This window comes from Melospiza georgiana, chromosome 3 (assembly GCF_028018845.1).
Source record: "Melospiza georgiana isolate bMelGeo1 chromosome 3, bMelGeo1.pri, whole genome shotgun sequence".
NCBI lineage: Eukaryota > Metazoa > Chordata > Aves > Passeriformes > Passerellidae > Melospiza > Melospiza georgiana.
This window is the reverse complement of record NC_080432.1, coordinates 92,391,362-92,403,514: the sequence shown is the minus strand read 5'-3', so window position 1 is coordinate 92,403,514 and position 12,153 is coordinate 92,391,362. Positions and strand designations below refer to the sequence as shown.

Below are 12,153 nucleotides of genomic sequence, written 5' to 3'. Positions count from 1 at the left end.
AAACTGTTGAAACACAAATTACGAGCCGTGAGGGAAGAGACTGTCTCTGCACCTGCGAGCAGTCCCGGAGGGGACAGTGCGGAGACCTGTCCTGTGGGCTTCAACCTGTTCCCCCTGCTGCCAGCAGGCACGGCGCCTCACCTTCCCCTGCCCTTGGGTTTTTGTTGTTAAACACTATCCGAACCACACGGCTGGATTCGTCCTGCCTGTCGCTGGGATTACCCAGCCGGCGCCTGCCACCTCCTCTCCCCTCGGGGCTGGGGGAGGACGGACTGAGGGAGGGAAAGAGGGAGGGGGCCGCCATCTTCTCAGGGCGGGCGCCGGTGGCGAGTGCGCGGCGGCAGGTCCGCTCCGAGAGCTGCCGGTCCGCTCCGGGGGCTGCCGGGCGTCCGCGGCCGCGCCCCCGCCCCGCGAGCGTGTGAGGGAGCGAGGGAGGAGGAGGAAAGCGAGAGGGAAAAAGCGAACGGGAGGGCGGGGTGTGGAGACAGCTCCCGCGGCTGGGCGTGTGCCCGGCCCCCGGTGCTGCGTGACCGCGCGGGAGGAGCAGGAGGAGGAGTGTGGGTGCGGGGAATTTCCTTGTGTGGCGGCGGAGGAACAACACCGCTCCAGACAGCGGGGCTGTGAGGAGGGCGCTGCCGCCGCCGCCGGTTGCCGAGCGATGTGAGGGGGAGCCCCCCTCTACGCCCTCCCCTCCCTGCCCCTGGAGCCGCCTGCTTTCCCCCTCCCTCCCCTAGCTCATCCCCGCCCCGCCATGCCGGACCAGATCTCCGTGTCGGAATTCGTGTCCGAGACCAATGAGGATTACAAGTCACCCACCGCCTCCAACTTCACCACCCGGATGGCCCAGTGCAGGAACACGGTGGCGGCCATCGAGGAGGTGAGCCCGGGCGGGGGGCGCGGGGCGCGCAGCCCTCTCTGGCCTGGCTGCAGAGAACAAGGCGCTACCGGCGCTGGCTCCTGCCGCTCCCTCTCCCGCCCGGCCCCGAGCAGCGCCCTCGGCTGCCGCTTCGAGGAAATGGAAACGGGGCTCGCCCGAGTAGAGAGGAGAAAGAAAAGGAGGGGGGAAGGGCCGGGGCGCCGCTCCCCCGGCCCGCGGGGCTCACGCTCCGCCCGCCCCTCAGCGCACGGCGGGGCAGGGTGGTCCGCCGCCCTCAGCTGGGGGAGCCCGAGCCGTCCCTTCTCGCTCCTCCTGACGCTCGAGGAGCCCCGATCTGGGCGGTTCCGGCCGCTTTCCTCGTAAATGGGGGTGGGGGAACTTGAACTCTGCAGTCTCCTCCGTCAGCCCCTTCCTTCACATCGCCACCTGAACCGCCTTGGTCTCTCCAGCTGCCGTGTGGGGTTTCGGCTTTCCCTGTTTGTCCTTTCCCTGAGTGTGTGTCTGCCTGCCTCCGGGCACAGGTGGGATTTAATCCGCTTTCCGTTTCCCGCACACAGAAATTTAAACGCGCTTCCCCCGGCCATACGGTTTAAGGCAGCTTTCCCTGGGGATCCGCTCCCTCAGGGCCGTGCCCGCTCTTGGGTGTCGGGATCCCGAGCTCCCTCTTCCCTGCCTCCTCCGGGACGGCCGGGCTGCTCGTGCCTGCCGTGAGCCGCTTTTGTCTCGCCCAGAGCCGGGTGTTTTTCTGTCTTTAAAGATACTCGGAACGTGCTGTTGGACCTGATGGTGAGAGCCCAGCCTCCCTCCCGCGGGGGATGTCTGCCAGCACTAGGGAAAGGGAGGCTCTTTTCCCTCCTGTTTCAAATCAGAGGGAAATCTGGGACAGGTCTGAACACAGTGAGAGCACATTCCACATCCCAGTCATACACGCACAACGAAATGAGAAGCGTCTGGGTATCTTGACTCCTTTAGCAGCTTTTCTGAAGTAACTTGTAGGAAGGAGGAATTACTTGTGCTGCAGATTAATTTGCTCCATCTACCTGTTACATCAGTTCTTACAGTGTGTGTTTAGTTGATTTGTTTTGCAGTAAGCATGTATTTTAAAAAGAGCCTCTTCAGCAAAAAGAATCTTGTCAGTTGTTGATGTCCCTTCTTTCAAAAGAACTGCCACTAGCAATGGATTATTAACTTGTCTTAAGTGAACAAAACCCAGGTTAGGTGTTTAAACACCCTTTTCAGGATTTTCCTGTTTTGCCAGTTCCCAAAACCACTAAAGCAAGGAGCTGAATTCAAAATAATCTTGCTCCTGAGGTAATTTTCTGCCCTGCAAGCTTGCACTTAAATGCCTGTATTTAATTATGCTTTACTAACCCGATAGTCTTAAGATCAACAATTCTGTAACAAAGACAACCTCTTTCTGAATATTTATAGTAATGAATAATTTTAATTGCAAGGTAGAAGTGCTTAATAATTGACTAATACAGGATCAAAGTTGGTATAAGAATTTGTGTCAAAAGCAGTTTTGTGAGATTTAGAGATTTTTATTGCAGTTCTAAAAAAAATAGTTTTTTTCTCTAAGTCAAATTTAGTGGATTGGTGTTTGATTTTTAATGGAATTCAATCAGAACATTCAATCTTTCTTTGTATCTGCATATTTCTGGTATTTGATGCTGTCTGCTAGGTTAATAAAATTATCTTTTGGAATAATGATGATAAACACTGAGCCTAGTAAAGTTTGCAAGGCAGGAGGTGAGAGATTGCAGAGACTGGCAGTAGTTGTTAATAGTATTGATCTATCTAACACTTCTGGCAAAACATCAGCAGTTCCTGCCTGTTTGTGCTGCTGTCTGAAAGCATGTGTGGAAACAACTACTGACTCTTTTTCTCTGTGATTTGTCAAGAACAGCAAATATATTTTCATAGTTTCAAAATGGTGAAATATTTTTTCAGGCTTAGACTTTGGTTTGGAAATCCTCAGATCCTTTACCATGCCGTGCCTGGTTTTTCAGGTTAAATGTGATTCTTGGATAAAAAGCTGCCTGTAAGTTGTGTAATAGAGAAGTCAGGCTCAGCACCTTTTCCCTGGGAGGCTGGGCAATGAGTAGTTCATCAGCTTGTTATGAACTAAAGCTTATTAAAGAATGCAGCTAAAAACGTTCAGGGAATACAAAGAACCTGTGCATTTCCAGTGGCACTGGTGGTGTGAAGCATTGCTTTGCAGGGCACACTGCTCTCTTGCAGCAGGCAGGGCAGTTCTGGGACTAGGAGGTCTGGCTGTGCATGATTGAGGGAATGTGGTGCTTTAAAGCAGTTAATAGGTAAGGTGAAACTGGCTGACTGCTGACTTTGTGTATGCCCTGCTTTGAACAAGAGACTGTAAGAGCTGGTTTATTAACTGAAGACACGTTTTTGCTTCCTAGGATATTGTATACACTTATTAAATTAACAAATTAAGTGGTTAATACTGATACTTAGAGGATGTCTCTTTACTGCTACTCCCAGAAAATATGGTTCTGGAATGGAGTATTCACCTGCCTGCATGGAGCCAGCTCTGGTGCTCCCCTGGGAGCAGGGGAGGCAGGGCAGAGGCACAGGAGGGGAGGCTGCTGTGACTTGTTAGCCTGAGCTCAGCTGCCCACAAACACAGATGAGTTTTCACATCCCATTAGGGTGTCTTTTGTACATTGCTGGCCACTAGTTTTGTCATTCTGTCTTTGTTAATTAGTAGGTATCTAATAGTGTCTTAAAAGTTTAGTTAATGAAGTTTTCCATGGTGGTGTGGAAGAGCCTTGTTAAGTGAGGAATTCAATAAGATGTTGGACAATTAAGAGTGTATAATTTATCTGTGTATCTTTGTGGGCAGCGGTATTGCCTTAAATCTGAACTTGGATTAAATGACCTCTGTCAGTTTCACAATATGGTTGATTCTTAGTTGAAAATACTTTCAGTTTTACTGTTTTCTATGATTACATACCCTGATTACAGACCGTGGATCATGGCTTTTGAGATCACCAGAAACACCTGCATTGCAGTTTGGGAGCTGGTGCCTCCTCAAACACTTGCAGAAAGAGCATCTGATCTGTGCTGAATCTGTTGATTTGCTCTCAGTAGTGGAAAAGGGATTAGGGAAGGCGTGCTTGTGGAGCACAAAGTGATTTCAAAGGAAAAGGAATCATATAATTTCTTCATTGTTCTCAGATTAGGATGTTGCTTAGCAAAACGTTGGGAATATTTAGCGTCTTCTGAAACAGAATTATTAGTGAGCAGTATGTCACAGGCCCTTACAGGTTACTGTTTAATCTTTACCAGTGTGATAGTGACTAAGATTAAATAAGTTTTAATTGATAGAGTGCAGGACATGGTCACATGACTGGGGGAGGGGTTGCTTGAAATCAGTAAACTGGTCTGAGGACTGCAGTCTTTTTAATTGTCTGTTTCTACTAAAGGTCACAGGATCTAAAAATTTATGCTGACTATTCTTAAACTAAATTGTAATGAAACCTGCAAAGTGGTTCTAGTAACTGTGATCATTTTAAAGATTTTTAGACATTAGTTTAAAGAGTAATTGAATGACTAGTATCTAATTGTGACACTCTTTTTTTTTTTTTTTTTTTTTTTTAAGCATGAGTTACGTTTTACAGTAAAGAGTGGAAGTGAAGCCCATATTTCTGTTCTGACTGTTAATTGGGATCCAGTGCTGGACCAAGTAATTAGGGTAGGGAGCAGTTTTGCAGACTAATATGTAAACAGAGAGAGCAGACAGTCCCTGTGCTGAGGACATTTCCATCTACGTCAGGATTGAGGTATTTAGCACAAATTAGTACAAAATTTACTCACCTACTGTAACTTCACTGCATGCCCAGATTTCCCTATGAAGGGAGGAGAGTGGAAATGCTGAGAGGAGTTTAATAGGTCACTGGAACAATCCACATGGCAGTGGCACTTGCCCCTGGAGTAAATGTGTCCTAAAATGTAGGGAGGACAAACGTGGGGGAAATAGGAAAAGTGTACAACCTAAAGAAACAGTGTAGTGGTACCAAAGGTGGTTTTAGTTCTCTGGATAGAAATAGATTTTAATTGTTTGCAGTCTATTTAAAAACCACTCTCAAGGAATTTTTGTAAAAGCTGAGGAATTAATGTTAAAGGCATAACTTGTAATTTCAGGTCTCTACTTGCCTTTGTTTTGTAGGTCCCATTCCATGATGATTATACCTCAATAATTCTGTTATTTTACACTTCCAAAGATTTTTTTTTCAATTACCACTCCCACAAATGTGGCATGTCATTTCTGTATCAAAAGCTTTTTTTCCTCACTGTCATTTATAATGCAATTTTCTATCAGAAATGGCAACATCTTCTTGCCACCTAAGGCTATCCACAGTTTTCAGCTGGCTTGGAGTGGTGTAAGGGATCAATGTTTATTGAATTTGATTCCCTCTTGTATGGTACAGTTCTGTAGCATGCTCTTGTGCATTTTGGTTCTGCAAAGCTAACAAGGGGGAGATGTAATAAAGCTTGGTAGGGTGGGAGAGTGTGAATCTGGATACATGGATGCATCTGTATATTTGCTTTTTGCTTGCTACATTTATAGGCCTGGATTCTGTTTTCCTGTAGTTGATGATTGTGCCTTGCATTTCAAAGTTACATGAAGAGAGTGATTCTGTATAGTTTGAAAAGCAGTAGGAAATGTCATATACTGTAGTTCATTTTGAGAAATTTGCTATGGTTTCTTGTATATTTCTTTTTAATAAAATATATCTTTATGCCCTTTAGTAGAACATATTTACTTTTTAGTAGAACAGCATGCTCTTTAGTAGAACACATTTACACACTTTTCTTACCTCATTACTAAATACACTTCCACAAATACATGTTGTTTAAAATGTTTTTTGTGTTCCTTTCTGGAATCGTGATTCTCTGTCATCAGCATCCAGAGGTTTCTGGAAAAGTCATTATAACACAAAAGGCATGATGATTTCAAAAGGAGTGTGGGAATTGTTTTCTTTTTGAGAGGAATATAGAGAACAAAAATGGCAGAAATACAGGAGCTAAACTATACAGCTTCAGCTGGAGCTTTGTGCATATTTTCAGGTAGTCAGTTTCAACTTTAAACTTTTAACATCAACATGCAGTCAGTTGAAACAACATCAAACCACAAAAAAGATTTGTGCGCCTTACCTTAGTGCATTTGGTGATGAATCTGCTTCACATTACCAAATGCTCCCATTCCTCCTATGAACATGAATGAAAAAATATAGATTTATAAAGAAAGATATGTATCTTTCTGAAGTATTTTACTAATTGGGGGGTTTGTGTTTTGAGTTTTCCATAATGTTGGTGTATTTTTCAGAGCCATCTCATTTGAATCTAGTGTACTTAATGCTGATGCTAGAAGATGGTAATGTAGAAAGTGGCTACTTCTGCTTAGGTTTAAGCCACCTTCCCTTCCTCTTTATGTTGTTCTCTGTTTACCATAATATGCAGCAGTTTTAGGTAAAGGTGAATAAAGGTGAAGCTTTTATTCTGAAAGGCATTGGAAGGTCACAGGACAAAAGCCTAATCCCTGCTCCAGAGTTCTTACAGTCCAGGTCAAGTGGATCTGGCTGATGAATACAGATGGAGAAATGCAAGAAAACTTGGTGTACCTCACTAGTGTAGTGTGTTAGTAGCTGAACCACTGTGAAGTGCTTTCTTTTTATTCCTATGTGTTGGAATAGTGGTTATTAAACACTTAGTTCAGCTCTTAAATCTGTGATTGTTTTATAATTTTCACTTTCCATGTGTGTGAGAGTACGTGCATACATTACATACAGCCATTCTCTGTGTAAGCTCCAGCACTGCCCCTTCTGAGCCTCACTCTAGACTGCCCAGATGATCTGTTTGCTCCAGTTTCCAGAAACAACGTTTCCACTTAAAGCTCCATGAAAGTTGGGTCTGTCCTTGTTTAGGCTGGCTCTTCCTCTCTTGTCTTGGGTATCAAGCTTCCCTATGCTTTCAAAGTGTTTACAGTCTCCTTATCTTTCTTAATGCCTTGAACCTCCTTTGCTACAGCAGTTATTGGTGCTTTGTCCCATCTCTGTGGAGGTCCCTGCCTTGGCCCAGCCCTGTCCAAGGTACTGGTGCAATGGCTGCACCTCAGGTGGGCTTCATGCTAAGGTGAAATGACTCTCATGGGTGGGCTGGTGGCAAGAGCCTTCACAGAATCACAGAAGTTCAAGACTGAAAGAGACCTATAAGATCGTCAAGTCCAGCCCATGTTCTAACTGTTCAACTAGATCATGGCAGCAAGTGCCACATCCAGTCTTTTTTTGAATTCTTCAAGGGATGATGACTCCACCACCTCACTGGGTAAATGATTCCAGTATCTGACCACTCTTTCTGTGAAATATTTCCTTCTTAATTCTAACTTACATCTTGCTTGACGCAGCTTGAGACTGTGTCCTCTTGTTCTATCTGTTGTTGCCCTTCACTTGTTCTCAGCCCTTGCTGTCTCCAAATTAATCTTATTTTCTTTGTGAAGTTGCTAGAGAGGGAAGAAGTCATCTTATAGTCAGGCACCTGTCATGGCAAGCCAAGATGTTGACTTTTATGTAAGGAAACAGATGCTGGATGGGCTAATGTGAGAGTTGCTGGTTTAAAGGAAGGAATCAAGTTGTGGAAACAAGTGAAGTGTTTATTGAATAGTAGGGGCTGAATTCATTATGTACTAAAAGCAAAACAAAGAAATTGAAAGCAAAGCACACACACACACACACACATATATAGATATATATATAGGGAAAAAATCATTCAGCTGAGAGCTGGTGAGGTTGATAGAACTGAAGAGCGCATGTACTAAAGCCCAAAAAATGTTCATTAAATATTCCTGGAAAGGGGAAAATTTTGGGAAGATCTACAGACTTAGAACACCCCAGGAAGAATGTCACAAATTATCTGAGCCTGTCAGACATGTGAAGAAAAAGCCAGACATTCAGAGGAAGGTTTTGTTTTAAAGAATATGTGTAAAGATAAAAGACAAATTTGCAAAAGTCAAGTTTCTTTAGGAGTGACAGGAGGCAGTAAAGAAAACAAAAATAGTTTTAAGCACATAGAATTGCAAGGAGAAAAAGAAGACATAATATGCAGTTAGAATGTAGTAGTATTAAAGATAATGTAGGTATTGCCAAATCTAAACAAGTGCTGTGCTGCAATTTTTGAGCTCAAAGTCTGGGAGAAAGTGGAATGGATGGCAGGAATGGAGGTGCAAGTAAGCAAGGCAATAAACACAATTGTGAGCTTAATGCACTCAGTTTGTTGGAGCTGGTTGACTTATTTCCCAGGATCATGAAAGAACTAAGGTGGTAACTAGCAAATATTTCTGACAAATCCTCTGAAGACTAGCTTGATATCTGAGGTAGCACAGAGGGTTAAAAAGGCAGGGATGGAAAGAAGAGGAGAAATATTTACAATTAAAAATAATCGCAATGAATGCAGAAATGCAGACCATGACTGTTAAATTGAGGAGAGGTGTTCTTACTCAAAGATTGTAAGTGTTCCTGGACAAGTGGCACACAAGTGCTGGTTCCCATCCTGCTTCCAGAAATGCTTGAAAAACATTCTAAACATGCATTTACAGCAATTACCACTGCTGTTCAATAGGACTGTGCTTTCACATTTGTAGCATAGTCAAATGTGCAAGTGGTTCCCAATAGGAGAAATTGTGTGTCTCCTAATTTACTCTTTCAGCGGTGCTGGAAGCTGCTAATGGGAAATCAGAATTACTGAGGATCTTACTTGTAAAGCTGTACAAAGGGGTTATACCCAGGTTTCATATAGCATTAAAATCTCTCCTTTGGTCCATTTTAACTGAGACAATTTTTTTTTTCTTTAACCCAGCTGGAAAATGTAGTTCTAGTTATGGGACAAGCAGAAGTTTGAAGTTTGTGCTATTAACTTTATTGCAAATTAAGGGCAGGACTTCTCTTTTTGTGGTAGCCTTTTCCTCACAGTCTCACGTTTGTTAGCACAAAGCTTAAACTGTTCTGCATGCAAAATGCTTACTGTTTGTGTGGCTGCTCCTAATGGGGACAGAGACATCAGCTCAAAGAGTTTTAGTATTAGAGATGAGATTTTCTGTGATTAAGGTGACCACAAGTTTCTTTTGTTTTGACTAAATCTAGATTTCTTTTCTGAAGTTTACATCAATCTGGGGATTAAGTGGTCAAGGAAATTTGGCTGGGAAGCAACAAAAAATGGTAACGCAAGAAAGGGAAGACTCACAAAGTAATGGGCACCTGAAATGTTTGAGAGGTAAAATGGACATCAGTCAAATATGAAGAAAAAGAAAAGGAAATTTGAATTAAAAACTAATTGAGAGATTGAGAGAGTTATTCAGAAGCAGAAGTACTGTGATGGCATATGAGGAATTAAAGGGTCAGGAATTGCCACTTGGGGAGAAACGTTAAGGAGGGGATAAGGAAGTGCATAAGAAGTCTGAGGAAATTCAGAGAAATTGGAATTGACGGGAACTGCAGAGGAAGAGGGAGTGTGGCAGTGTTCACACAGGAAGTAGGATGAAAACACAGGCCCTAGGAGGTGGGGGCAGGGCTAATGTGAAAAGGGTCAGTGTAGCAAGGAAGCAGGCAGGAATATAGGGAAGGGGTAGTGGTGGAGGACAGGGAATAATGGTGGTGTCTTAAGTATATCCTGCTGTGTAGTTTAGGAATGGAAGAAGAGTTCTGTAAGTTCCTGAGAAAATGGGATGTAATGAAGAATTATACAGACTTTATGAGATACTATACATATCTCAATTTTATTTGGAAAGAAATAATTTACCTTACAGGGGAGGATTTATTGATAGAGGAACTGAGATACAGCATTGTAACTGAATAGGCTTTTTCTTATGAGCAATGAGGCTTTGCAGGAAATTAGCTTGGGTGGTGTGATTCAGTACTTTTCATCTCAAGTAGTAGGCTTTGTTTTCAACTGAGTAGGTGTTGGACAGAATTTGAAAAATGTGCTTCTTTTTGTATGTGAACTCTGCTTCACAAAAATATTTACTATGTAAGTGACATACTGTGCAGTGAAGTGTATTTCTTTGGAGTATATTCTTTAAGAGGTGGCTGTAAAAGTTAACATGAAAGAAGCAATAGTATAAATTCTAGCGTCTGACTTGCTAAACCAAGAAGAAATAGAGAACTGAGAGAGAAGGCTGAAACTCTGCTCCTTGTTGTCTTGGAGCAGTGTGGTGTTCAGAACCATCTGCTGTTTGTGGACCCCTCAGCTAGCCCTGATTAAAGATCAGATTATCAATGTAGTTCTAGCCTGAAATCTATAATTCTGTCTAGGCATTATGCTAAGTATGTGTGTAGATACATCAAAACAGCTGAAGTGATTAGAGCTGAACAAACTACTTCCACAGTCCTGAAAGCTTTGTACTACATTTAAAAAGCACATAGGAATGGGAAAATGGTAGTGAAGGGATGTGGATGTTCTTACAGATTATTTTCTCATGTTTTATGATTTCTCTTCATTGTTAATGAAAGATTTCTTTCCTAGAATATGCAATTTCAAGGAATTTTAGGCTGTATTCTAGGGAAGTCAGCTCAGAAACAAATGCATGAAGTAATCGTTTTAAGCCCCTTCAATCAACCAGGATTACTGTTTGGCTATTGCAATAGGAGTAGAAATTTCCCTTGCATTTGCAAACACAGAGCCCCTGCTCTGTAGTCACATGCAAAACATGCAGTATGGAGTTTTGCAAAGCACATGTTTTTAATTATTTGTTTATTTTCCAGCATTGTAGGTGTATGTTACACAACAATAGAAAAAATGCCAGCAGAGTCCTCCCACACTCTGAGCTCCATGTAGACTAGATGCTGATTGTGCTGATGAGAATAGCATTGAAGAAGTAACAAAGTAGTAAATCTTTCCTAAGCTGCTTTTTGTTTGGTTTCATTCATTCTTCTGCTTAGTTCACTCTCTTCTGTTGCTTAAATGGTCTGGCTATAGATGATAAGCTTTTCACATTAGTATTTCCAGCCCAGTCTGTTTTAGGGATGGAGTCATGGGGCACTGCCTTCCCTGTGCCCCAGGCCATATGGATGTGGCACTGTGCAAGGACACACCGTGCTTGGTTACATATAGATTCAGGCATTTGTCTCTTTTGCTTCTATCAGTTGATTCAGTAGCTCTTTTCTATTTCATTTCAGAACAACAGAGGTTCTGATAGGCCCGGACATGCTTCTCTGATCTAAATTGCTTCAAATTGAAATGCAGAAATTCTTTGTCTTAGGTAGTGTTTTGTTTTAGGTAACAGTTGTGTATGAATTTACCTTCCTAATCTAAACTGATGATACAGGGAAGCACCGTCTGTTCCATTCTAGAGATACCTTCCATGACATGAACTCTCTCATTATTTTGGCAAAGTCCACTCTAGGGATAAAGCTTTTATTTTTGCATTAATGTTATGTAAATGAGTATTGTATCTCTACTGTTTGGTGCACTAATAATTGCATCACTTAAGATTCACTTGCACTTTGAGGCAGCTGTCTCTAGTGACATGAATGTCTGAACTGTTAATTTTAGTTATACTTAAAGCTGCTGAAATTCCAGTAGAATTTAAGATCATTGCTTTCAGGATTGTAATAGTGTCCTGTGATCTCTGTGTTGAGCACCTGAAATGAATGGCAGTTCAGATGCATTCTTTCATTTAAGTGTATTGATACTGAGACAATGCAGAGATTTTCAAAGGTATAGTGAATTACAGAGAAGTTGGAAATTGATTTCAGCAAATCACAGGCTGAAGTCTGAAAGCCACTATAGAACAGAAATAATTTTATAATGTTTCAAGAGAAAATAAATGATATCATTTGACACTGGGTTTTATGTATAATGAAAATATAGCATTAGTATTATAGGTAGATGCTGTTAATAAATTTCTACCCTGATAATAGACAGATGATGTCCAATGCGCTGGCTTACCTCTGATGAACCTTATTTTGACAGCTGTTTCTGTATGTCCCTAGGAATAGTTAGTTCATTTGAGGTGATTTGTCTTACTCTCCTGAAGTCCCCTCTAGATACCTCTGCCATTCTTTGCTGTGGGAATATGGCAGCCTCAGAGTTCCAGGTGTATCATAAGCTAGATAGAGTTTGTGTGCCTTCTGTTCCCTTTCAGAGTGGACACCTTGTATGTGTCTGCCAGAGATGTTTGTGACATCAGTTTATTATTTATGTCTGTTAAGAAGCTCTCAGGGGCTTGGTAAGACTGAAGTTCAATTTTGCTGTGTTGCTGT

The 12,153-nt window shown here is 42.6% G+C and overlaps 1 protein-coding gene across 3 annotated transcripts in view; it reads left to right on the top strand.

Moving 5' to 3' along the window:
• Nucleotides 1-725: 725 nt before the first annotated feature.
• Nucleotides 726-12,153, top strand: part of ASAP2 (ArfGAP with SH3 domain, ankyrin repeat and PH domain 2) — an 84,344-nt gene continuing 72,916 nt past the window's right edge. For all 3 annotated transcript variants that reach the window (XM_058020169.1, XM_058020168.1, XM_058020167.1), the window contains exon 1: nucleotides 726-877. In XM_058020169.1, coding sequence (XP_057876152.1) covers nucleotides 752-877 — 126 coding nt within the window. In that variant the 5' untranslated portion in view covers nucleotides 726-751. The remainder of the gene's footprint in view (nucleotides 878-12,153) is intronic.